The sequence below is a fragment of the Malaclemys terrapin genome, chromosome 3, assembly GCF_027887155.1.
Source record: "Malaclemys terrapin pileata isolate rMalTer1 chromosome 3, rMalTer1.hap1, whole genome shotgun sequence".
NCBI classification, from domain to species: Eukaryota; Metazoa; Chordata; order Testudines; family Emydidae; genus Malaclemys; species Malaclemys terrapin.
Genome location: NC_071507.1, coordinates 50,758,889 through 50,786,882, shown reverse-complemented (window position 1 = coordinate 50,786,882; position 27,994 = coordinate 50,758,889). Strand labels below are relative to the sequence as shown.

At 42.6% G+C, this 27,994-nt stretch overlaps 2 protein-coding genes across 2 annotated transcripts in view; one reads left to right on the top strand and one right to left on the bottom strand.

Moving 5' to 3' along the window:
* On the bottom strand, positions 1–27,145 carry BROX (BRO1 domain and CAAX motif containing). Its single transcript, XM_054021725.1, has 13 exons — positions 26,984–27,145; positions 22,608–22,747; positions 21,315–21,421; positions 19,198–19,294; positions 17,889–17,984; positions 16,460–16,532; positions 15,927–16,032; positions 14,984–15,073; positions 13,986–14,071; positions 12,683–12,764; positions 7,140–7,290; positions 5,625–5,784; positions 1–4,516 (listed from the first exon to the last, which is right to left on the bottom strand). Exons 2-13 carry the CDS (start codon positions 22,706–22,708, stop codon positions 4,430–4,432), a joined length of 1,236 nt encoding a protein of 411 aa, XP_053877700.1. The 5' UTR covers positions 22,709–22,747; positions 26,984–27,145; the 3' UTR covers positions 1–4,429.
* A 197-nt stretch (positions 27,146–27,342) lies between these two features.
* AIDA (axin interactor, dorsalization associated) overlaps positions 27,343–27,994 on the top strand; it is a 51,402-nt gene continuing 50,750 nt past the window's right edge. The window contains exon 1 of the mRNA XM_054021723.1: positions 27,343–27,543. Within this exon, the coding sequence (XP_053877698.1) occupies positions 27,434–27,543 (110 nt within the window). The 5' untranslated portion in view covers positions 27,343–27,433. The remainder of the gene's footprint in view (positions 27,544–27,994) is intronic.

Here is a 27,994-nt window from a genome sequence, read left to right as displayed (position 1 = left end):
TCAAGAATTGCATTAACAGTTTATTTTATACATACAGTGGACAATACATTTTAATTTTATGTTTTCCCATGAAATCTCACTAGTATCAGACTGCAGCAATCAGTACAACAGAATCAAAAATAAAGGAGTATTTACAAGCACATTCTACAGTACTGAAAATGAATGATTAGAGTTTCTAAAGTGCAAAGTTGGCTATACAATACTGTACATAAACAAGTGTCTTCTTTCTTTCTTAGACTATGCACAGGTATTGTATTGTCATGGTATATCAGCCAATTAGTCATACTAAATACATAAATGGACCAAATCCTGCACTTGGATGCACATACAAGACTCCAATAGAAGCCCATGAGAGATGGGCATGCACATTCAAGGACCTGATTTAGTCCTTTGGATGTAAAGAGTGTTACATGCTAAATTATTACATTTCTTATTAACCTAGTAACGTGGACCATGGAGTGAGACACACATCATATGTGTATTAATTGCATTTAGAATTATTTTTCTATAAAGGACATGTTTTGCTTTAATTATTAAGCTATTATGAGCCCTCGTGTTAAATATTTTAAAAGGACAAAAACACCAAGAGCCTGATGTTCAGCTAGTACTCTAGTGTCTGCCTTCTTTGTGGCTGCAAATTTTGCCTCCACTGTGAAGTGCAAGCACACGTATCAAGTCAGATATCAGACGTTTACATCAACTTTTTTTTCTGGGTGTAATTAAATGTAAAATTGCACCCTCAGACAGAGGTCATCACTAAACCACGTCCTCACTGTAAGAAGGGAGAGGCCTACTAATGCTGATGTTAATAAATATTAAAAAGTCACCTTATGAAATACATTATCTTTTAAAAAAATTACTAAAGGAAACCTTAGCAGAAGGAAATTTATTATATACACATATATGTGCAGACCGACTGAAGCCCCCCAATTAGGCTTTCTAAATGCTTAAGCAAATGAAATAGTTAACTCAAAGAATGGAGTGTCTGTATTTAAATACCTTAACAAAATCACCCGCTTCATAAGAACTCAAAAGGGAATCACCCGTTACAGAATAGCATCCTCTACTTATTTTCAGACTAAAATGTCTATATTCCTTGCCAAGGTAGGCGAGCTAATATCTTTTATTGGACCAACTTCCGTTGGTGAGAGAGACAAGTTTTCAAGCTACACAGAGCTCTTCAGGCTGGTAAAGGTACTAAAAGTGTCACAGTATTTAGCTGTGACACTCTTACTTTCTGAAGAAGAGCTCTGTGTAAGCTCAAAAGCTTTGTCTCTCTCACCAATGGAAGTTGGTCCAATAAACGATATTACCTCACCCACCTTGTCTCATTATCCCGGGACCAACATGGCTATAACAATATTCCTTGCCCACAAGCAAGACTACTTGTATTTTAAAGCCTATGGTATGTAGTGAGTAAACAAAAGTAAATCTTGAGTAGCAACAAAGTTTAAGAGCACAAACTCATTCTTTTAATCAGTTTTTAAAGCTACTATCTTGTGGTTACTGAAAACAGCTACAGCCTGGGACCAGCACAAGGTTACAACCTGGCTTATGTAATGCCATTATTTAACACTTGAGTTGTACACAGCCAGCAAACATTTACAGTGAATTTAAATCAAACAGGTCACTTAGTTCCAGAAAGTAGGGGATAATACAATGCCAGGGTCCAAATGCCAGTAAATATGCAAGTTCATAAAATAAACTTTTGGAAGGTTTTTTGGGGAAGATCTGGTCAATGGTTACACCAAAACTACAGATTTGGATTTTAGGAAGAAATTTATATGCTACAATACACACATGGTCAAATGCACCAATGCAGGTGCATGAACACACATGTGCAAGAAAATAAAAACAGTCAGGCGAATCTGTGCAATAGTCAGCAGCAGGGATTAAGAGAAAACTGTGTTTTATTAAATCTTAACTTTAATTAGAGGAGATAAAATTGTCGGTCAGTAGAAAAATGCCTCAATACAGGTTATTAAGCATAAAAGAGTAAGAGAACATACTGCAAACTTAGGACTGGGAGCATGGAGCTACATCAGCTTCTTATCCTTTAGTAAAATGAAAGCCACGTAACTGCAAGGATAGAATATACTTTAAAAGAACAGGATTTTGTGGCAACAATACATACTTCCGACCTCCATTCTTCACCTTCAACTCCTTCACCACTACCAGTGTGGGAGATCCTAAAATGGCCCCTATAATTATTCAGGAGACCAGAATTTTCTCATCAGTAAATCAACACTTGGCGAAACCTTGGCCAAACCTACTCAGTTCCCTTCCTTCAAAACGTGGGATGCAACAAGAAAAAAGTGGAGAAGTTGTGAGAGAGAAATATCTATCCAGGTACTTTCAGCCCTGCCCCCCGCCCCAAAACATCTAAACACCTCAAATAGTTAAAAACATAAATGATCTTGTCCTTTACAACCTGTAAGAGAAATAGTTTGATTAGTTTATAGGGACCTGTGTATAGAACGGATTAGGACAAAGGTAAATTGAAGAAACGAGTTTTGCATCTGATCTGTCCATAGTGGTTAGCACCACAATCATTCCTATCTCTTGTGGCAATGAGTTGCCTGGTCCAGTCCAGTTTCTGTGAAAGTTCAGTTTCCCAACTTCATAAATTGCCTCTTATTGGCTAACAGCTTCTTTGTTCCAGCTGTTGTGGAAAGTCACGATCTGCCGGGTAGCTACATCCAGTCCCACAGAAGATTCTGAATATCAAGACAGAGTCATTGAACTGGTCTCTGTACTGAATGGAGACAGCAGAGCACTGGAGCATACTTTCCTTGTAACCTGCGATGCTAACCACATGGATTGCTGTGCTTATTATCAGCTGATGCTTTTTCACAGTGTGTAGCTTTATTCTTAGGTGTAATGACTTGCAAAGCTCAAGCCTGGAAGACATACATACACACATGGATCACTGTGACTAGTTGTGTGCCAGACAATCTTCTGACCAGTTACAAATGAAAAATAGATGTTTTTGTTGTCACAGTTCTATTGAACTCATTACTGCTGAATGCCCATAGGACACCAAGGCTGCAAACTAACTTGTCTGAGAGTGTAAGTCCTCAATAGTGGGGAAAATTATAGAAACAACAACAACCAAGAGTCTGGTGGCACCTTAAAGACTGTTAGTCTTTAAGGTGCCACCAGACTCTTGGTTGTTTTTGTAGATACAGACTAACACGGCTACCCCCTGATACATAGAAACAACAAGTTCTTCAGAGCACTTCCCTCTTCCAATCAGCCTCAGTCTTGCCTGGGGTCATTTTTTCCACAGCTGCTCTTTATCAAGGTGCTGTTTTCAGCTAGCAATTAAGGAAGCTGGGAGAAGATGCCATTTATGTTTGAGGTAAAGGAGATCTAGAGCTGGGTCTCCTTTGAGCTGAAACGCCAGCAATACTCATTGTCTTAGTTATATGAAGCCATTGACAGAGCAGGTATTACCCAATTGAAAATACAGCACATTAATTACAGCTAAATGCATTCATCTGAGTTCTACGAAGCCACTGAATTTTAAGTACCCATAATTCACTCATTCTGGACCCTGCACAGTATTAAACTCTGAAAAAGTCTGGAAGTCTGACACAATGATATATTCATTTTAAGATCTTTTCCACTTACTTGCTTACTCATACTCCCATGCCACCACCAGACTCCCAGTTTGAGATTAAAAGGCTTCAAAGTAAGCAGATGGATAAAATAAAAAAGCTACAGAGGAAGCAGGTTACTATGAACTCGGGTATAGGGAAACCTGATTTAAAGTGAAGTAGAATGGAGTGTCCAGTTGTTTCTACTGAGTATAAACTGCATTCTGATTATGGAGAAATTCTGCTTCTGAAGAAGTATAGTGAAGCGACTTCACTATAGAAGTTTCCACATGGATAAAGCCCAGCTGAGAATTACTTTTCTCATTTATCAGAAACAGAATGGGAATGAGACAGGGTTTTAAGCCTGTGTGACAAACATGACTAAAAGATTGCTTCTGGCAAATTTCCATTTGTATCTTTTTTGTTCTGGGCACTTGACACTATAAGTAGCATGTAAGGAATTAAATCTCATGGAAAGAAACCATATCTTTAACTTTACCAGCCTTTCCTATGGTGGGAAATGCTAACTTCAGTATGCTATTCTCGGTATAGAAGCTAACCTGAGAACCACCACCTAAATTTAAAACACTTTCTATAAGCATGTGGACATTTGAGCTCATTCTGAGGTCCCAACTAAAACAAAAAAAAGCATGGCTATAAATAATTTCATTTATAAATCCAGCCACATTCTCAATGAAGAGACCTCTACTAAACATAAATCAGTAAATTAATCTTTAGGATTAAGAAGAATTAGAAAAGGGGATCTGAAATGAAAGCCCCAGAGTTCATTAAATACAACTTGTAGAAGGAATTCAAAGCACTTATGGTGTTTAAGAGATCTGGCATCCACTGTCTTTTTGAGGCTTTATATCTGGTTCTTTCAGAGGTTTCACTTCTTCCTCTGGTTTTGGCTTAGCCTGCAGACAAGAAAAGAGTTTGAAAAAGATGAATTAAAAGAATCATGGGTTCCACACAATGTTCATATTATAGGTTTCAGCAGCGAGGCCATGCAAAGTTTAGATATACTTGTCCACTAGTCTTCTCTATTCTGCCAGCTCAGGGCTTTCTGGCTTCTCTAACACAAAAATGTTAAATCTGCTGTATTTCATGATGTCTTGAAATGGACAGCAGAGAATGGACTAAACTAAGTTCATCCAATTTAGATGCACCTACTTTAGAAGTATAGCTGCAGTGAGTTTGAAGGCCATTGCCTTTTAACGACATGACCCTTAAATTCTATCTTAAAAAATGCAGACAGGCAGATTAATAATACTACCACCTAACTCCTATATTGCACTTTTCATTCAGAGACATCAAAGTGCTTTACAAAGAAGGTCAATGTCATTATATGAGCCAAAGACAACCAGGAAACAATGTGGCTTCTAGGCTCTGGACTAACAGAAGTTATTCAATAAGGAGCGAAGGTAGCTGGGAGCTTGGATTGTTGACCTATGACTGACTCACGGTGTGCCTTTTTTGAAGTGGGAATTCCACCATCTACCTCACAGGGGTGTGGCAAGCTTCAAATGAAGAGTACTATAAAAATGCAAAATAGTAAGGACTGGCGGAAAGGTATGTTAGATAGTTGGTACCATCCTGTCCTATGATGCTCTTTAGCAATACCTAGCAGATGCATTAACATTCTGTGCCCACATATACAATTTTTATTTATTTAATTACATTAGACTGACCCATGGCATTAGCTCCTAAAGTACCTCAGTACCTCACCAACTTCACTGAATTTAACCTCAACATTCCTGAGGTGTCCCAGCATTACTCCAGATTTACTGATGGGGACACTATGGCACAGTGATTTGCCTAGTCACATAGTAGAACCAGGAATAGAACCAAGGTTTCCCAATTCCCCTGCATAGAGCCTCCACCTCAAGACCATCTGTATTTGCTCTATTGAGCAGGATATGGCAGAAGGCACTGGTGGAAAAGAAGAGTGCCAACTCTCTACTACGTGTGGGATAAAGCTGATGGGAGGGAGAGGAGGAAAAACGTTAAGTAAAATATTCTTACACTGTCATCCTTTGGCCTCTTCGTGAGATCAAATGCAGCAAGTGTTTCAGGGGTCCAGTGTGCATGCAAGGCAGGAAATTCAAAAAGGATGGGTTCTACCAGGCCATAGTTCGCCTTCAGCTCCAGCTGAGGAGCCTCGGGTGGCACTTTCTGAAAGTAACTAAGACAGAATTTAATATTTTAAAAACACAGTAAACAAACATTTGCAGTTAGTTTATTTTTCTTCACTTTTGGGAGTAATCTGGCCACTCCCAAAGGCACCACACTATTACTGCTGAAGTAGTCCCATTTTATTTAAGGGTCTTAATGCTGGTATTATGAAAAGGTGTTTAGTGCAGCAGGTTTCTGTGATGCTTCACAAGAACAGACAATTTCCTATTTGTGCTTCCTCCGATCTCATAGAACAGGAAGGGACCATTGGCTACCTTCGTCATTTCCATCTGATAATAGATTGGTTTTCTCCCCTTTGTTTTGGTGGAAGCAGAGATAAATGCTGTTGTTTCAATTTACAGATACTTAAAATAAAAATCCAGATTAGGGTTAGCAACGCTTTAGAAGAAAAGGGAAGAGGCAGACGCAACAATTTTCCTCAATCTCCCTGAAGTCAGATGCTTGGCATGTCAGCATGCACTGATGCTGGCAACACTGCAACCACCAGAGAGCCCTGCTAGGTCACAAAACCTGAAACACAGTATTTTTATATATATCTTTTGCAAAGTCACAGCACGCAATAGAAACTGCCACTTACCTTATGCTCAACACATATCGTGTTTATGCTCGAGCAGAGTTCTGTGACTATTTCTCTGTCATCAGTATGGCATGAACAACATCTCAGAGAACAGACCCTGGGCATCTGACTTTGGGTTTTGTTGTTTTTTAAAGGGACATGCCATCAGACTTCTATGAATCTTTTTATATACTACTGTTACAAGTCAGAAATACAATTCATGTAACTGAAGTTGATTAGCAAAAAACATTTCTCTATTTTTAGTTTACTGTGCTATTTGACAGTACTTGTGTTCTATGATTGGCAAGGGTATTCAGGGGCTGGTGTAGTTCTTGTAACTATTCTGAACTCACTAGATTCAAAGTTGATGTCCCTTCAAGAGTAAGTTTATAAATCAGTTAACTGAATGCCCTATTTACCATAGTTACTTGGGGCACTTGTCAATTAACAGGCCACACAGCTCAGGCAATATTACTGATTTACTTTAGAAAAGCCGGCAAAGGAAGTACAAATATAGGTTTTTATGTAGGTCCTACAAAAACAATGGCTAAGTTTAAGAAAGTCACAAGCAAAGACAAGATTCAAAATTTACTTATATTACAGACACATGAAGAAAGTAGACACTCTTCCAGTTTCTTTAACACACTGAAGCAAATTCTTTATTAAGGGAAAAATTGTTCTTTGTAAAGTTTACAATCTAACCTTAAAAGTAATAATAAATGAAGGATAAAAAAAAACAAAACAAAAAAAAAAACACCAAGTGTACCAAGTAAGGAATATATACTTACATGAATCCATTTTCTCTCTGGCATTTTTCTAGGGTATTCTTAACCAGACTTCCCAGTTTCCTAAAGAAGAGGTGGCCAGAGGGTTTGGCAGTAGTCCCAGGCCCTTTTGTTTCACCATATTCTTTGCATAAAGCTTCAGCCTTGACAAAACCTTCACAAGAAAGCAATGTGAAAGTTACAATTGGCGTAAACTGCACTTCTCTCTTACTTTAATTGTAACAGACCCAGTAATCCCTCCAGGATTCTGATTAGATAAAGCTGAAGCAGCTGGTTTCAGGGTGACTCCTCCAACCATGGCCAAACATCGGTATAGTCAGTAAAAGAGGTAGACAACTTTTTGGGTGGGTAGGACAGAGAAGTATTCTTATTTGCAGAGACAAGTAGAAGTGGGACTGTAAAACAAGAACTGGAACTACATAGCCACGGAACTGAACACAGTCCTGAAATAATTCAGGGACAGACTAAGGGGAAAACCATTGTGGGTGTCTGGTCTGATAATAAGCCAAGCACATTAAAGAAGCCTGAAATGTACAGTTGTGCCCTGAGGGACCAAGGGAAAATTCCAAAAAGGATGTTTTTCTATGACTCTTTTGTCTGCTTAGCCTGTCAGGGAGGAAGAAAGTGCTCTCTAGAAATGCAAGACTCACTTTATTAAAGCTAATCCAAAGTGAAATTGCTCTCTCCAGTCATGGGAGCTTAGATAATGCCTTCATTTATATGACTGAGTAGTAACTCAAATTTTTATAATATTACCATTAGTCCCTTGATACAAATATTTAAGATCATAGAATCATAGAAATGTAAGGCTGGAAGGGACCTTGGGAAGACGTCAAATCCAGCCCCCTACGCTCTGGAAGGACTTAGTAAACCTAGTTTCAGAGTAACAGCCGTGTTAGTCTGTATCTGCAAAAAGAAGAACAGGAGTACTTGTGGCACCTTAGAGACTAACAAATTTATTAGAGCATAAGCTTTCGTGGACTACAGCCCACTTCTTCGGATGCATATGCATCCGAAGAAGTGGGCTGTAGTCCACGAAAGCTTATGCTCTAATAAATTTGTTAGTCTCTAAGGTGCCACAAGTACTCCTGTTCTTCTTTTAGTAAACCTAGACCATCCCTGACAGGTACTTGTCCAACCTGTTCTTAAAAACCTCCAGTGATGGGGATACCACAACCTCCCTTGGAAGCCTAGTTCAGAGCTGAACTACCCTTATAGTTAGAATTTTTTTCCTAATATCTAACCGAAGTCTCTCTTGATACAAATTAAGCCCATTACAGTTCTTGTCCTAGCTTCTGTGGACATGGAGAACAATTGCTCACAGTCCTCTTTAGAATAGTCAACATATTTGAAGACAATTATCAGGTCCCCCCCGCCCTCAGCCTTCCCTTCTGAAGACTAAACCAGTTTAACCCTTCCTAAACCTTTTATCATTTTTGTTGCTTTCCTCTAGAGTCTCTCCAATTTGTTCCCATCTTTCCTTAAGTGTGGTGCCCAGAACTGGACACAGTACCAGTGCTGAGTAGAGCAGGATAATTACCTCCTGTGTCTTACAAAAGACACTCCTGTTAATTCACCCCAGAATGATATTAGTCTTTTTCACAGCTGCATCACACTGTGGACTCATATTCAAATTGTGATCCACTATGCCACCCCTCCTAAACGATCCTTTACAGCAGTACCATGACCTAGCCAGCTACTTCCCATGGTGTAACTGTGCATTTCCTTCCTAAGTAAAGTACTTTGCAATTGTCTTTGTTAAATTTCATCTTGTTGATTTCAGACCAATTCTCTACTTTGTCAAGGTAATTTCGAATTCTAATCCTGTCCTCCAAAATTCTAACTCCTCCCCCCAGTTTGATGTCATCTTCAAATTTTATATGTGGATTCTCCTCTCCATTGTCCAAGTCATTAATGAAAATATTAAATAGTACTAAACCCAGGCCTCGGCCCTGCAGGACCCCTCTAGATACACCCTCCCAGCTTGACAGCAAACCATTGATAACTACACTTTATGTATGGTCTTTCAGCCAGCTGTGCACCCACCTCATAGTAATGTCATCTAGACCACATTTCCCTACTTCCCTTATGAGATTGTCATGTGGGACTGTGTCAGAAGCCTTACTAAAAATCAAGATATATCACATCTACTGCTTCCCCCATCCATTAGGCCAGGAATCCTGCCAAAGAAGAAAATTAAGTTGGTTTGAAATGATTTGTTCTTTACAAATCTATGCTCGATATTTCTTATAATCCTCTTATCCTTCAGGTGCTTACAAACTGATTTGTTTAATAATTTGTTCCAGTATCTTCCCAGATATCTAAGTTTGGCTGACTGGTCTATAATTCCCTGGATCCTCTTTGTTCCCTTTTAAAGATAGGTATTATGTTTGCCCTTCTCCAGTCCCCTGGGACCTCAACTGTCCTCCATTCTGAGATTGCTTCAGCTAGTTCCTTAACGACCCTAAGATGAATTTTATCAGGCCCTGACAACTTGAATACATCTAACTCAGTGGTTCTCAACCTGTGGCCCATGGGCCGCTTGCAGCCCAATCGGCACACAGCTGCAGCCCATATGACATCCTCAGGGCCATATAGGTAGTATTGGATGCAGCCCACAATGGTAAATAGGTTGAGAACCACTGATCTAACTTATCTAAATGTTCTTTACCTTGTTCTTCCCCTATTTTGCTTTATGTTCCTTCCCCCTTGTTCTTAATATTAACTGTGTGAGGATCCGGTCACCATTAACCCTTTTAGTGAAGACTAAAGCAAAATAGGTATTAAACACCTCAGCCTTCTTGATGTCATCAGTTATTAGCTCTTTTTCCCCACCAAGTAGAGAACCTATACAGTAACTCCTCAGTTTTAGTCGTCCCGGTTAACATTGTTTCGTTGTTACGTTGCTGATCAATTAGGGAACATGCTCATTTAAAGTTGTGCAATGCTCCACTCTTATATTGTTTGGTTGCCTGCTTTCTCCACAGCTGACAGCCTCCCTACGCCCCCCCCCCCCCCCCAAGCGCCCCCCGCCCACTGGCAGACCCTGCGGATCAGCGCCTTCCCCCTTCTCTGCAAGCACCAAGGGCGGGTTGGGCGGGGGGGGGCCTCAACCTTCAGCCCGCCCACTCCCCCCTTCCCTCAAACCCCCATCCTTGACCTGCCTCTTCTCCCCCCCACCTCCTCCCCCTTTACTTCCCACACTGCGTCCTCGCTCCTCCCCTCCCCTCTCTTCTAAATGCCGCAAGCCAGCTGATTGCCCTGGGCAGGAGGGGAGAGGGCAGGAGCGAGGACTCAGTGTGCAGGTTCCCCCTCCCTCCCCTGGCAGGAGGCAATCAACTGACTTGCAGTGTTTGGGGGGGGGGGGGGGAGCAAGGACACGGCATGGGAAGTAAAGGGGGAGGAGCGGGGGGAGAAGAGGCAGGTCAAGGATGGGGGTTTGGGGGAAAGGGGGAGTGGGTGGGCTGAGGGTTGAGCCTCCCCTCCCCCCCCGCCCCTGGTGCTTGCAGAGTAGGGGAAGCTGCCGCTGCTGCGCAATGTGCTTCTCCTAGCCTACAGCACCTTCAGCCTCCTTGCCTGCCTCATCTCCAGTGCCAGTGGGCTGTGCCTGTGTAGGGTAAGGCAGGGGCACCTCCCAACTATAGTATTGTATTGTATGTACAGTATGTTGGTAAACACAGCACATGCACAATACTCCCCCCCCCCCCCCCCAGCATAGTATTAAATTGCTTGTTTAAAAATTGTTTAAAATGTATAGAATGCCTTTTGTCTGGCAAAAAAAAAATTCCATGGAACCTAACACCCCCCCCCCCCCCCCATTTACATTAATTCTTATGGGGAAATTGGATTCGCTTAACATCGTTTCACTTAAAGTCACATTTTTCAGGAACGTAACTACAACGTTAAGTACTTTCCTTCATCTTTCTCTTGCTCCGAATATATTTAAAAAACCTTTTCTTAATGCCTTTTATGTCCCTTGCTAGGTGTAACTCATTTTGTTCTTTCACCTTTCTGATTTTGTCCCTACATGCTTGTGCTATTCTTTTGTTACTCTTCCTTAGCAATTAATCCATGCTTCCACTTTTTGTGCGATTCCCTTATGATTTTCAGGTAATTAAAGAGCTCCTGATGGTGCCATCTTTAAGACACACTTTTTTAAAGCCTGCCAAAAGCTTCCATTTATCTGGTGTTTTTAGGCTAATGGGATAAAGTACATTATAATAAAATGGAATATTGCATTACCAGCTGTAACAAGGAGTTGGACCCTGCTTCTGTTTCCCTTTCTTGGGCTTTCCAATAACTGCACCCAGACTGTCATGCAAGTCACACAACATCCCTTTTTGAGGTCAGGTTTATTAAAAGATCAGAATACAAATGTCGACTTAAAACAAGTCTTCCCAACACCAAAGTTCTTCAGACCTTTAATGGGTTCAGAGTTTGTTTCAAACCCAGGTCCTGCTGCCTGGCATTTCCTCAAGTCCCTTCCCTCTTAAGGCTTCTGCCCCCCAGTGCAGGTTGCTCCATCCAGGCCTTTTTACCTGGCTAGCATGGACAGTTCATTCCACAGTCCTTTGTGATCCTGGTCCTCTAAAGATCTCTTTCCTCTCTGGATCCCCTGACGGAGTCTTCCTGCAGATCTCTCTCCTTCCCCAAACTGACAGAACTCCCTCTCACAGGAACTCCAGTCTTTAACTGCATCTTATTAAGACATTCAATACCACATGCACACTCAGTCTGCCCAGGCCAAAATGAGGGTGCAGAACCTGTAATATTAGGTAAGTCTGAACTAAAGAAAGTAAGTTTTCTACACCCAGATTTTTGAGTCAGAAATTCTAATACAAGTTTACAACACCATCAAGAAGAGAGCCACAGGTTCACAGAAGACAACATTAGCAGTAGGATCAAATAAGTGCAAAGAAATACAGTTAAACTGCTCTTGAACTCACTATAACCCAAGTACTGTACCTTTCAATATGGGTATTATATCTCTACTTTATCCTTTATCGCAAGTAACTCATGTAATATTAAATAGACCCATTCATTCTATCACCGGATCACAGCAGTTGGAAATGGAAGAGTTTTAGAATGTGGAAAACAAACTGTCTTTAGCCTCACTAAGCAACATCTAGCAGCCCAGCACTTGTAACACCTACAGGTTTAGTAAAAACGTGCCTAATTCTGCTTCAGTACAATGTGCAGCCAATCCACCAGGAACATGACTTACCACAGTGTTTATATCCTCCTCCCAAAATAGGGGTGTAGCAGATTAAATGGACATTGGTCTCCTTGTTGCGTATTTTCTTTGTATCACACATTTGTGGACTCTGGACTCACTAAGGACTCTAAAGGTCTTCTAGAGAGCTAGTATGCATTGATTGCCTACTCTAATACAACCTTGATAATGTGTTTGTTTGGCTTTAATACAAATATTTTGATATTTTGTGAGCTACTGTGAAGTATGAAAACTAAAGATTTTTAAATATTCTCTAAACAGTACAACAGCAGATGTTCCATGAGGGATTTGAGAATGTGGAAACCATACTTACATTTTTCTGATTCCTGCAGAGATCTGATTGCTTCTCCACATTTATCACTGGCCAGCAGAGTTTGACCATGGTAGCAGTATGACTGATGAGAGAGAATGATATAGGCACAGGCATCAATCGCACATTTCCTGTCAACCCATCAGTTTTGCTATATTTCCTCCTCACTGGATAGGGATCGTGTACAGCTGAACACAATCCAAAATGGCAAGATGTGCATCTCTCTGAGGCTGCTGTCAGTTGCACAGTCAACCAGCAGGGGGTCTAGGGAAGTAAAAGGAAGCAGCACTAACTGGTGCACAAGTCCCTTCAGCAGGGAAGAAACCCAGTTGTTTTCATGGTGAGACTCAGGTACCATGAGCGTTTGGGTTTTTTAAATATATGAAAAAACTTCACTCAATTCAGAAAGGCAACAAACATTCCAGCTTTTCTGAATTGTTATGGCAAGGTCTAAGTGGGACTTCACCACACTCCCATTTTCTCCCTTTCATAAGACTATTTGGGGCTCTTATGCTCAAATAGGGTTCTTATTGAAGTGCAATATCAAATGCTCCCTTTCATTTATAAAAGCCCACTCCACTTAGATTAGGCCCAATATAAATATTTTCAAGATGCAACATATATATTCCCTGCTGTACTGTGAAACCAAATCCGACAGCATTACCTTATTCCATCATTGTCCATATTACAAGAATTACACACAGATGGTCTTAACAAATAGCACAAATCAAACTCAGCCCAGCCTTAATTTTCTCACCATTCATGAGATAAACAGCCTCTGGCTACAGACCCAAACTAAGAGAAAGTCCAAGTATTTTTCTTTTTAAAACTAAAATATGGTCTGACCGCAAGCAGCAACTAATTACAGAGCTGCTGATCGTTGATGGAGAATGTTATGCCAGGAGATCCACCAGGCTCTAGCAGAACACGCATCCCACAAGAAGGCTTGGGGGTGGCAACTGATATTATCAGGTCTTATCTCATCCATAAACTCAGAGATGTGATCAACTCTGAATTACACCTGGAAGTAGATTGGGAATCAGTGCAGAGAATAGAGCACAAGTATTAAATGCTCAAACTGACCTGCCCCACCTGTGGAGGTGAGTAACTACAATAAATTCTACAGGACACAAATTGCATCTTATTCTAGAACCGCGTATTTTTAAGTACTACAGGGACTGCAATCTCTCATTTTGTTATGTGGTGACAAGGACAAATGATAATTGACTCCCATTCCCCATCTAACTCCTAGATAACCTTTAGAAACCCCTTTTAAGTGTTCACAGATTGGTTACAGAGTACTCACATAAGCCATATAGAAACATGCCTTCAACTGTAAGTACTTTCTCCATTTAATAGTGTACGCTGGATCCAAACTGGATAACATTTGATCTAGAATTACATAAACAATTTTTTTTTCTAAATCATTAAAAAAAAAAACATTCAAAGCAGCACTCTGGTCTAGTTAAGTGTATCCATAGATCCTAAGTATGAAATAGCTATAATCTCAATGAAGTGCACCAATTTTACCTGCAGCTGCAAAGAAACTTAAGCTGCATGAAAGCATCAATACAAAAACAACTAAAAAACCCAATTTTTAAAAAAAATCTGGGAATTCCCTTTTGTTTGCTAAACAAACATGTAATTTCATTGCTAAACAAAGACTAGGAATTCCCAGATTCAAAAGTTTCAGTTTCTGTTTGAGATAGCTAAGGCAAAAGAATAAAGCTTTAGGTTGAAGCTTTTCTCTATTTCCTTTAATTAAACTTAAACAGACCATATTACTGCAAAACTATTATATAACTTTTAAATATTTTTCAGTAATTTTCATTAGTATATTCTAATACTAATTTTATTTTTCCCAATTTAAACCAGTATTTACCAGTGCCCTATCAGAAACTAATTTTTCCTCAGAAATAGTCAGTCCTGCCCTGAGGAGCTGCTGTTGAACATCTCAAAACAACCCTTTAACCTCCATCCGCCCCCTTGTCTACTAACTTACTATCCCAGCTAGCTGACGAACAGAACCAGAACAAAATCACTCACAGAGCTAGTAGGACACTGCCTCTAGACCCACCCACTAAAAATCTGTTATATTGAGAATTGACACTTGATGATTGTCCGTTAGAACACGATTTCAAATTACTGACTGGAAGCACAGACATGCTGTTAACGCTGTCCACAGAGAAACTGCAGCAGGGTTACCGCTCTTGATTGCAATGTTAGTGGTTGGTTTGTTTGTTTTTCTGCAAGACATGCAAACTAAATCACTAAGGACTCAAATAACATTGTAATTTAACTTACCAGCTTTTTGGTAGAAATTGGCTGTTTCATAGGCTAGAGCAGCTATCAGACCAGGATTGTGTTTCAGCTCAATAGCTCGGGCAATTGTCACTAAAACCATTAATAAAATGTAATTGCAGACAGTCACATCAAACCTAATTAGGGATTTAGCAGTTTGAATACTTGAGTTCTATTAGCATAGAAATAACGGTGTGCTCTGACAATTGATGCAAGCCTTATAGACAAAATTAAGGAATAATTACTATCGGAATAGAATAGCTCGAAATGAGTACAAAAGAAAACTTGACAAAATGGGCAATGGTACGCTGCAGTGAGATTAGTTTTCAATTTTTTTATTTCAAAATATTTGGACCTTTAGTTTATTAGACATTTTCATATTGTATTAAGCAAGGGTGCCTGAGAAGTGTGGAAACGAGAATCTCCTAGAGAATGTCTCTAAAACTGATCAACAAATATTTATCAGAGGGGTAGCCGTGTTAGTCTGAATCTGTAAAAAGCAACAGAGGGTCCTGTGGCACCTTTGAGACTAACAGAAGTACTGGGAGCATAAGCTTTCGAAAGCTTATGCTCCCAGTACTTCTGTTAGTCTCAAAGGTGCCAACAAATATTTGTTATGTTTTATTGCCATTTGTTTAACAAAAGTGAAGAGTTTGATTCTGGTTACGCAATTAACCCCGAACCACAGTACTTTGGGAGAACACTGGCTGTCGGGGGGAGGGATAGCTCAGTGGTTTGAGCATTGGCCTGCTAAACCCAGGGTTGTGAGTTCAATCCTTGAGGGGGCCACTTGGGGATCTGGGGCAAAATCAGTACTTGGTCCTGCTAGTGAAGGCAGGGGGCTGGACTCGATGACCTTTCAAGGTCCCTTCCAGTTCTAGGAGATGGGATGGGATGATGAACCACAAAAGAAATCCACAGATAAATACCCCCATTATTTTTTTACCTTCTTGAGCTTCAGCTTGGCACTGGATGATGTAGGAGTCTATAAGTCGAGCTTCTAAATCCCTTCCCTTTTCTACAGGTGTAATCAGTTTGGGGATATGGCTGTCCTAAGGGTAGAGAGACAGTCAGTTTCAAGGTTAGTTCAAATCTAAGACACTACTACTAAATGTCAGGGTTTTTTCCAAGATACATTTTCTATTACTAAATGGGTATAAATTACAAGTGAAGGAGTCAAGGTGATGGCTGGCCAGGTCAATATAATACACTATTGCCATTGTCTTTCTACCTTGATTAACGGCCAGCCATAGCAACTGACTAGTAGTGCGACTCATTGATGGTACATTATTTTCCGCAGCATTCCAAAGCTCCACTATGACTGCATAAATCCTCTGCATATGAACCAAAAAAGTCTCTTAAAAGTCTTTTGTAATGCACTGACAATTCACTGAGTGTTGTACAGGACAAGGAGTAGACAAAGTCTATGTACAGAGAAACTTACAACTTAAGAAATAGGAATAAAGGTATGTTTTCTACCTTCAAATGTTTAAAAATCCCAGCTGCTATCTTCAAGCTTCTGTGAACATCTTTTGCTTCATCTTCTGTTATACTGAAAGATTGTTAATGAAATATGTAATTCTGCATTCAAGTTAATATTACACAGCTGAGTTATGTACCAGCTCATAATCTTACAAAACTGACTACTCATACATTGGTTAATCGCCTTGTATCTAAAACCTCAAAGACCTGGGATTTTGTCCATACATTACTCTTTTAAAGTAGTTCTACTTGTTCACTATTCTTAGTTTTATTGCCTGAGCTTTATCAGCATTGCCTGGCTGTACTTTTTCCTCAGCAAAATGCTACTTATGAGGACACTGTAGTGGCTGTGTTTATATCTGCATTTAAACCAGAATTACAATCCCTCTATTTCACACTTAAATTTCAAAACTAAATCCAGTCATTAAACACGCTCATTGTAGGAGAACTGAATTTTCTATATTTTCAGTCCAATATTTAATAGTTTGCATTGAAAACGCTAAGATTTCCCTTCACATTAATGTTTTTCAGGCTTCTCCAAGTGAAGAGCCACAGTAACTAGAAACTTCCCACACACATTCATTTAGAGAATGTCTCAGCCAGGGACAGCTCCAGGCACCAGTGAAGCAAGCGCGTGCCTGGGGCAGCAAGCCGCGGGGGGCGGCGTGCCGGCCGCCGTGAGGGCAGCAGTCAGGCACCCTTCGGTGGCATGCCTGCGGGAGGTCCATCGGTCCTGCGGCTTCGGCGGCAATTCGGTGGCAGGTACGCATGTGACCGTCAGATCACCCGCAGAAATGCCGCCGAATCTGTGAGACCAGCGGACTGAAGGCTGCCTGACTGCCGTGCTTGGGGTGGCAAAAAAAATAAAGCCGCCCCTGGTCTCAGTCAGGCTACTTTTCAATCTTGAGTTGCAAAAAGTTATTTCCTTTGTTTGCTATAACTTATTTTACCTCTGTAAAGAAAAGCCAATAAATTGTCAAGTTCTGCCAGTTAATTTGTTCATCGATGCTGCTAGCCCAATTCCCTTATGTTCAGCTCTGCCCAGTCAACAGACCTTGGGGAGCCAGGGAGGCAGACGTGGCAGCAAGAGGTGTTGGAGGAGCTATGCGAGCAAGGGGGAAACTACCCTCCACACCAATGTGACACTTATCTATGCAGAAATAAAATATTCTAGATTTCAGTGGCGAATAGGTTTATAAAAATGTGTTAGATCTAGGTATGGCTGAAGTTTAAATTGTACATCGGAGTGTGCTGTAGAGAAATTTGGTGTGTGAATTGTGGTTGGTTACATTTTGCAAGTGCAAGGAAGTTTCTTGGGGAAGCAAGAAGCCAGAGTGCATCTGAATGTTGTCTGCTTTAACTTAGGATTTCCTTTTTGTTGGGATATTATTGCAATAGAGTTGCTAAAGGAGGAAAAAACACTTACTCTTCTTTCCCGGCCAGTCTCGATGCATATTTTGTGTACCAGAGAGCCACGTTAAATCCCATGGAAACCAGTTCGAACACAGCATCCTGCTGGGCACTAAAAACGAACAAATATATATATTAAAAAAAAAAGGAAAACAAGCAATTCCATGCTTTCCAATTTGTTTAGACAAGTTCTCTAATTTGTACTTCTGCAACATAACAAATGGCAGCTACCTGCATAAAGTAGGATTGGTTTTCATTTAAAATGTCAGAAACTTCCAATTTATAGCTTTTCTATTTCTTGGATTTTCTAATAATGATTTAATCTTTTGCTTATCCCCCAAGAAGTCAGGTGAACAAATCTCACAGGGTGTTCAAATATGTGCCTTTCACATGGATTTTTTCTGGAGTTGGGAAGAGAGTTTAGTAGAATTTTTATATTAACAGGGTAACATACTTTATTGAGCTTTCAGTGAGGTTAACATTTCTCTTTCATTTATTTTTAAAATGCTTGTTTTGTGGAAAACCTAGGTCTGGGATAACTACTTTAAATAAACAAAAGATGTAGTCTTAGACCTGTTAACTTGGCAGCTATTTTGAAGTGCTTTCTACAGCATGCAGTTACTAACTACAAATAAGAGAACAGAATGTAAGAATAGAAAGTTGCATAGATGTTAAAATGCTCTTATGATAAGTTCATCCCACTTAAAGGATAACTTATTCAGCTTGGTGCAAGGATGTGGCAATATGAAAACACAGAAAAAACATCTTCCTATTAAAGTCTCTGTTTACGATGTATCTACAACACCCAAAAGAGTGCTATATGCTTCAGAAGACAAGGAGAGAGAAAGACTCTGACCGGAACAGTTTTGTCTACATTTCAGGTGAGACACAATAGGGTAGGGAGGATATCACCAGAAAGTAAGACTTAATTTCAGATTTCCAGCACCAGAAACCACTACAATTATATACATTCTAATTCTTATTTTATACTATTAATTGTGTATGGTTATTTCCCATTTTGCACTATAATAGTTATTCTGTCTTCAGTTGTAAATAGAGGTTGTAGAAAGCCCCAACAGACTGGATCCATTTCAATGTAGTGTCTTAACCTCAAATAAATGAAAGAGAGGCACTTTGGCATCTCCAGAACAACACTGTAATAGCTATAAAGCAGAAGAGCAAGGCAATTATTAGAACACTAATGTAATCAGCCTCTTGGAAACTACTTAATGATCAGCACTGTGCAACATTTACTATAGTGGCAGATCTATACTATAATCTGAAGAACCTGGTCACAGACATTGCAGACTCCATAGAACATATACCTTGGAACTTGTCCTTGTAATGTGTCTGTCCACTTAAAATTCTGAATATATCGCAACTTGCAGTCTTGAGAAGAGTTATCCAGTGAGACTATAAAGCCTGTCCAAAAAAAAAAAAAAAAAAAAAAAATCAAAAAACAAAACACTCCAACAGGCAATTTAAACATTAGAAGGCAGCAATGTAAAGATGCAAGTAGAGATGTAGGCAGGTGGAACAGCAAAAAGTCTCTCAGGCCATTCATGTTACTCCTTAAAGCTTTTGTTCTTCAGAATGTTCAGAGAACAAGATTTACAACAGACAAGATCAACTGCTCTTATCAGACACTCCCTGCTCAGACAAACTTTTGCCTCAGCCCTGTGAGCCTCTGCTGAAGATTTCACTGTTGCAAAGCATGATTCGGCCCCAGCTCCCGGTGTAAATGGACTGCTGGTAGTTTAAACACCTTGTCATCTAACTATACTCAGGAGAGGTCCAATCAACATGGTGCTTGAAAGAGTCATCATCTACAGTAGGGTTAATACTGGTAGGAAATATTTGAAAAATGTATTTGACGCAGAAAAGGTTTTAGGCCTCGTCTTCACTGCAGTGTTAGCTCAATTTATAATTTGAATTTTGCCCCAACCTGATTCCTGTCCACATACACAAATCTCTTAGACGGTACTTTAAGCTTGAGTTATTTGGCCTGTCAGGGGAGTGGTTGAAGCTTCAGTACTGCCAACACTTGTTCACATTAGTAATGTAGTGGGGAAGCAACAACTTAGATGCGAACCCAATCACTCTAGGTAGCTTGAGTGTTGTTTTCACGCTCACTCAGGGTAGGCTAACTTGAGTGGAATAAACCAAGTGAACTAACTCAAACTAACTGTGAAGACAAGCCCCAGTGAATGGGTATGGATTCCTCTTTATTGAAGGCATCCTCCTCCTCCTCCACCTGTCTTCTCTGCAACAGCTCGGACAGTACCCTCTCCTCTATCCGGGGAACCTGATTTGTCTGCAGTCTCAAGACCCTTGTGTGACACAGAGGAATATTTATTATAGATAATATTTTTTTAAAATGAGTGATTAAACACACGGGGGGGGGGCTTAAGGCTGATAGAGAGAATCAGCAATTGTCATTTAAGCCAAAGTTAACTTGATTTGAAAGATTCACACGTCAGGCTGGAACACAGAAGGCTATAAGCATACTAATGAATCATCACGACAGACAGCAAATCATTGTCTGTGGAAAAGGCAAGCTATTATGTATGTAATTTCAAATCTGTTTCAAATCAATGTAGGAAAGAACTGAATGGAGGTGGACAAGGAAGCAGAGGTTCATATAATATTGAATAAACTTATAAGGTACAATAGAGCTGGAAGGGGGGCAGATTTCAAATGAAGACAGCTGCAAAAAAAGGGTAATTGTCCATAGGCCAATCTAGCCTAGAAATCCAGAAGTAACGTGTTTCATTTAAGCTCAGCTCTGCCCATTGCACAGAATTCAAGGCTGTTACTTGACTGGCCTGTAGAGCAATTTGGACACAGGGAAAATACTGACTCAGAGTGGGTTACTGAGATCTTGGCATGCTGAGGGGCGAGAAAGAGCCTGAGGAAGCATGACAGACATCTGAGCCATAAAATGTAAGTGAATATCTACTGAAAACTCAGATACCAAAGTGATGAAAGCCATATCAGCATCTGGATAACTGTAGTTGCAAGACTGCTTTATTTAGCTAAACTATTACCTAATGTTAGACCTGAGACTATTTTACACTTTTGATTTGGTATCCTCTCCATTCTGAGAGAAGTCATAGACCTGTTTTTAAGAGTAACGCAGTCTATTCTCAGAGACAAGGAAAATCAACTTCTCTCCTCCCCAGAAAGCAGAAAGTGGCTGAGATACCTAACCTGAAACACTTGGTTAAAAGGCAGAGAGCAAAGGACTGTCCATGCTCTGAGTACTGCCAGGATGCTGACTGAGGCTTCTATGGCTATAATGGGTGCCAGGAACAGGAGACATCGTATTTCCTGGTGACCAGATAATGCCCCTACATAAATTGGTATAACAAATTATTATGAGTTTTATTAAACCTAAGATTATTATACAAAACCTTTTACTTGCAGCTTGCAAAGTTCTTACCTTGCAAGAGTGAAAAGTACAAATCAGTTGCATTCTTCATCATTTCTGGATTACAACTCAAGTCAGTAAACAGCTCCAAGAGTCGTACCCTGGATGATCTTAAGTCACTGTGTTTAAAAAAAAAAAAAAAAATTATACAAAAGGTGATCCTTTTATACACCCTCACACTATTGCTTATCCTTCTAGCTAACTGCAGTATCAATTTAATATCTGAGATAACCACTGGAAAAAAGACATATCAAACACTTCTCAGGGAGGGATCAGATTTAACAAGTCTTTTAATCTCTTCTAGGACCCAACATTCACTTCAGCATTGGTATTTTCAGTTTAAAGTATGGCTCATTTTGGACACAGTATATGTAGTAATTATCAATGTCAGTAAATGAACAATTTTAACTGCTTTTTAACCCAACTAACAGAAATATTTGTTATCCACCCAAAACTTCAGAGGTAGATCACTGCATCAGTGGTGCGCTACTAGAGTACATTATAATTAGAAGAAAATCCGTAATAGCGTGTTCCAACAGTAACTTTTTATAATTGCATTTATGCAATGATCTCAAATTACATCACTGACATGAATTAAGCCTCACAATACACATGAAATAGAACAGTGTTGTACTCATTTCAGATCCATAAACGGAGGCAAAGAAGGTAAGTATCTTGCTGTGTGGCCTTGGGCAAGTATGTGACAGAAGTTAAGGATAAAACCCAGGAGCCCTGACTCGAAGTCTCTTAATCAAAGATATATGCACACACTGTGTAATTGATTCTCATGCTTTTGTACACGAAGCCATGTGTTTGTATACTAGAATGCCTAGGAACTGCTGTTCATCCTCTCCAGAGAAGTTAACATGGCGGGAGCAAAATCAGCATTGGGATTTTACACTACGTGAATAGATGGAATTGTAATCATGTCTCTGTATTTATAAGCTTGACTTAAATGCTTTTTCAAAGCCACTCTTATCACTACAATAGAACACTTTTGGTTTATTAATTTATGTACATTACTTACACTAATCCTTCCGTAATAGGATACACACACACACAGCAAAAAAGTGATGGAACGTCTAGTCCTTTTAGCCTGTTTTGTTACAATAGGTTTTGCTATGTAGCAACTGATTTGTAAGATTAGATTAATCATTCTCTAGAACTGGACTCTGAAAATGCTATCAGTGCTTTATTGTCTCCCAGCCTACAAATCTCTAGTCTCTTCAAACCATACTAAAAAGATGTTCATGGTACACCCTGAACACTGGAAAAGAAGTTAGTGTTAGTCTGAAACACACTTACTTGCAAATCTTTGTTGCAGCAGGACTGCTGGCTACCCCATAGAAATTGAATGTGACAGGAGCTGTAGCCTTTAAAGGGTTGCGATGAAACCAGTGGGTCATTTCTCTCAAGTACTGTTTGCGATTCTATGTATTGGAAACCTAAAGATTGGAAGAAAACAGTTACATGAGGGTAACTGGGGTGCTCCTCTTTCTCTAGTGCATTTGATGCTCCACTTGGGTCTATAAAGTGCATGTGAGCTACATTTTTCTTTTATGAAATGAATTTGCAAAGCTCTATAAGTAATTTTAAGGGGGTGGGGGGGAGAGACTTGTTGGAGATCCTAGACCTGTTACAGATATATTGATATGTACTTACGTACTTTTTGAAACTCTGAACTCACCACTGTAGGGCACTATTCTACAGCTCCTTTACAGGCTTAGCTCACACTGAAGAAACGGGAGATTGAACAGGAAGGCTCACAACAGCAAGCCCTTACTACACCTCTACCCCGCTATAACGTGGTCGTAGGGAGCCAAAAATCCCTACCGCATTATAGCTGAAACCCCGTTATATCGGGGTAGGGGCAGCAGGGCTCCAGCGGTGATTTAAAGAGCTCCGGGCTCCAGCCACTGCGGTGAGCCTGGGCCCTTTAAGTCGCCGGCCGAGCTCCGGGATAGGGGCAGCAGGGCTCCAGCGGTGATTTAAAGGGCCCAGGGCTCCCCACAGCAGCCGGAGCCCCGGATCCCTTAAAGCACCGCTGGAGCCCCGCTGCTACCTCGCTATATGCGAACCCGTGTTATATTGGATCGCGTTATAGCAGGGTAGAGGTGTATAGTACAAGAGAAACTGTTTAAGGTGGTAGGCCATAAAGTTTTACTTGCCTTTCCTCCCATGCTTCCTCAGCACCAAGAGGTCTTCCACTCTTCACAATGACTTTCCCTTTAACAGAAGGCTGGATGCTCAACCACAAAGAATGCTCAACCACAATCAAGGCAGTTTGCCATCCGATTGGTGTTTACATACAGAAACATACTTTTAGGAGACATCAGTAGTTAGAAGTGCCTTTTTTCACCTATGTCTGGTAAGGCAATAGTTTGTCTGATGTGGCCTGTGGCACAATTATCCATGCCTTTTTGATATCCATACTTGATTATTCCAATGCCTGCTACTTGAACCTACATTTGGAGACTGGAAGACTGCCTTCCTATAGCATCAGCAGAAAAAGATTCTTCTGAAGACCGTCCTGACTTCTGGGTAGGGTGCATCACTGATTTAGAAAGCTCTTTTATGGAGAGGATCCTGACTACATGAGAGACCTTCTTTTCATTTTTCTATGTGTACAGTGCCTAGCACAGTGGCTCCTGGTCCATAACTAGGGCTCCTAAGCAATTCAGTAATACAAATAATAATAATCATTCCAACAGCCCTTAGAGTGAACTGTCCGGGGTCTAATAGAACAGAATATGCAGCACAGGCCCCTTGACATCAGAATTTGTTTCTTCCAGACAGTTCTAAAGTCAATTACTGTTTAGAGCCATGGTTTGTGGCTGTTCTATTTTTCCAGATCTTTCTGGAGTAGAGGTGGAGAGAGGCAAAAGAACAGATTGTGGGCCTAGATAATTAGTCAACTTTCTACTGGCGTGTGGAAGAGAGGAGAATCTTTCTGTGGACAGCAAATACCTCATTGTATTTTTCCCCAAGGCATAATGCACCTAGTAACATTTGCTAGAGGGAAGATTTTAGAGGCTTCAAAATAAGATGAACTAGAGGAAGATATCAGACTATATCTAGAGAGCTCTCTTTCCTGTTCTGAACCTTGTCCTCAATATGGCAGCACATTGACAACCATGGTGATCAAGTGTCTGAACAAATTGTCACTTTAACAACGTTGGATAAAGCAATCTCTTGTTCGGGCATTACAAGGAAGCAGTTGGCCAAAGAAAGTGCTCAGAACAATTATGAATAATTATGTCTTTTTACAAGTATGTATGATCCCTGTACAATACTTCTTGTATTAGATTACTCTGTTAAGCTGGGACCCTGACTATTTAAAGAACTGGGACTAGTAACCTTGACAATTTTAAAGATCTTGTAAATCTGCCAAGTCAAGAGCTGGGTGAGTCTGTCCTGCGCTTGGTAGCATCACTATCAGGTATAATACACACACGAACGCGGGAGCTACTGGGAGAGTTAGGGCGCCTCCTGCTCGTGCATCACCAGGTGCTTGGGGAACGCGAGGGGCTGCGGGCCGCCTGCCGCAGCTACAACAGTAGGGCGCAGCTTCGTCTAGACCCCGGAGACCCCGTCCCCCCATCTCTGGTCCCCAGCTTGGGAGCCAGGATTTAGCCCACCCAGCGAGCCAAGGCAGGAGGGCCGCACTTCACAGCGCGACCGCAGGCCAAGCTCACAGCAACGGAGTCCCGTCCCGTGCCACCCACCCCCGGCCAGGCTCACTTACTAGCGGACAGGCCCGCACCACCCAGCCGCCACCTCGCTCTCTTACACTGTGGGCGGGGGCTGCTGTTCACCACCGCGGACGAGCCTGCTGCTGATGCGGAAACCGCCCCTCTACCCACTGGCGGACCAGCCTCAGCTCACAGCGGAACCGCTTCCGCCCTCACTGTCCCCAGATTCCCCCTCCAGGCAGCCCTGCTTCCGCCCGCATCGCTTGCGCCGGCGCAGTACGGAGCCCACGCCAGTCCGCGCGCAAAATGGCCGCTGCCACGCAGGCACGGGTAGAAGACAGCCGATCTCATTGAGAGCCTGCTGGCTGCGGATGACCGGGTGCATTGATCCCTGCCAGCTGTCCTAGAGAACTGGTTCCCCCAAATCTCTGGCAACTAAGCGTGCAGACCTGCTTCTCCCGCACCCCAAGGAAGGTGGTGGAGTGGAGGCCGCTGCCCCCCCTTTCCCTCGGGCTCTAGATCTCTGTGGATCTGCTCATTCAGAGAGGTGGCGAGTGTCTGGCTGAAATATCCAGCCAGGCCCACCCTTCCCGAGGCTGCGTGTATCACACTCTGCCCGCAGCCAGCCCCCCTCTCTCTCACACACAAAATCTCAGCACCTTTGACAGGGCAAGTCGTGTCTTTCCTCCGCTACCCCACCCGCAGCCAGTGACATATGGAGCCAGCTCTATGCTGCAGGCGATGTAGAAGTTACAAACTGGTCCCTCCACTCGAGCCCCAGAGGATGCTGTTAGGAGACTGATTTGATGACAAGTTGAAGTCCTGACTTGAGCCTCCCATTACGGCTAATGCGCAGCCAGTCCGAAGGAAAAGAAAGCAGATCTCATTGTTTCCCCAAAACTGCTGCTCCCTTCAAACAGGATACACGTTATTAACGTAACCCCCATCAAATTCAGAAATCCTGCATCCACCCACATCCTTAACCTCTATCCAGGCACAATATTCCGAGTTTTAGTCCCCGTGTAGGTGATATTTATACTCGGTTAGTACTCCCACCGGGTGTATGCGCCTGGAATGCTCCTCCTCCTCCACACAGACGGCCTCCTATTATTTACAATTGCACTAGTTCCAAGCAAGACTTGACAAGTACAACACCTTCACCCAGACCAGCTAGTCTGAACCGTTCCCTCTCTAGTACGACAGAAAGGAAGCGCATAAAACACGGATCGATTGGTTCTCCTAGTCAGTCCCACCCTTCAGGGACCACTTAAGGGAAGACTCCTCAGCACATAGTGTTTGCTCCTCATGACATCCTGGGGGAGCAACTGTATCGACCTATGGGGGCAGTCTGATTGAGACCTTTAACAACCAAAATATACATAGCAACAGAGAGCCCTGTGGCACCTTTAAGACTAACAGGTGTATTGGAGCATAAGCTTTTGTGGGTGAATGCATCCGACGAAGTGGGCATTCACCCATGAAAGCTTATGCTCCAATACATCTGTGAGTCTTAAAGGTGCCACAGAACTCTCTGTTGCTTTTTACAGAACAAGACTAACACGGCTACCCCACCCCTCTGATACTAAAATATACATAGATCTGGGAAAGCCTCGTGGGTCTCCGAAATGCAGGCAAGGAAACACACCTGTCTCAAGAGAGGAGCCTAAACACAGCCTGAAAATAGACCCCTAGTGAGGAAAGGGGAGTGTGTGAAACCAGGGTTATTAAATACATTCCCCTGTAGCGTGGAAACAAAGGAAGATGAAAGGGAGAAAATGACAGCGAGGAGACTGGTTTCCTACTGCAAGGAGACTCGCCCTCTAATAGCAACCAACAGCCCCCTACTCACAGACACAGGACACTTCCCCCCATGTCCCCCCCCCAACGCAACCCTTGCTCTGAGCAGCACTGGGAGCTGGGGTGGCTCGTTACTGCCTAAAGGCGCAGGCCAACCCCAGCGAAGGATGTGGGCAGGCACCGGCCGCTCACCTGGCACTGGGGAGTTCCCGCACAGGAACAGCTGGAGCAGCGCCGCTCAGAGGAACGCGGGGAGCCCCCAGCCAGGCGCAGGACGCTGCTACCAGCAACCAGACACCAAACTGGAGGCCCGGCCAGGACGAGCAGAGTTGCCTGCTGACCCCGTGACCTCCCGTCCCATGACACGCACCGAGGCGGAAGGGTCCGCGCCGCCTTCCTGGAGCCGTGGGCTAGGGCGAGGTCGCTTCGCTAGCAACGGCCCCCGCCCGTTGGGGCCGAGGGTGTGGCCGGCGCAGACTAGCTCGCTGGGAGGGGGCGGGGCTGAGTGGAGGCGGCCGCCAGGTTCGGTTGAAGCCGCAAATGGGCTTGGTCGGCGGCTGGTGCTGCTGCTGGGCTGGAGGGAGCGGCTCGCCCGTGTGATGGCCGGTCCCGGGCTGAGCATGCTGCCCTAGGGCGGGGGCCATGTCGGAGGCGGCTCGGAGCCTCCTGCAGCGCTGGGGCGCCAGCTTCAGGAAGGGAACGGACTTCGACTCGTGGGGGCAGCTGGTGGAGGCGATAGACGAGTATCAGATGTGAGTGCGGGGCGGCGCCGAGACACGGATGGAAGCGGAGAGGGGGCTGGGATACTGGCTGGGGGTTGAGAACGGGGAGGGGCCGGGCTGGGACACCGGCTGGGAGTGGGGGCGGCGGGACGTTGGCTGGGGGAGGGGCCGGCATGGGCTGGGGGCGGGAAGGGGCCTTGGGCGCGGGCACTGGGGCTAGAGAAGGGACTGGTTCAGTAGTGCCCGGCCCCGGCGTGCCAGGCGCTGTACACTCCAAGCAAGGTCTTGTCGCTCGCAGTCCAAGAAGTCAGGTGCCCTGAGAGGGACGTGGGCAGAGAGACAGCTCCCATCTGAGCAGCGCCCCTCCCTGCCCTGGCAACGGATAACGTACCCACCTGATGCAGCTCTGCTGACCCTGCTGCCTCTGGGGCTGGCACTTGCGGCTGGTCTCTGCCAGTTGTGGTGGCAGAGGTGGGGCTGT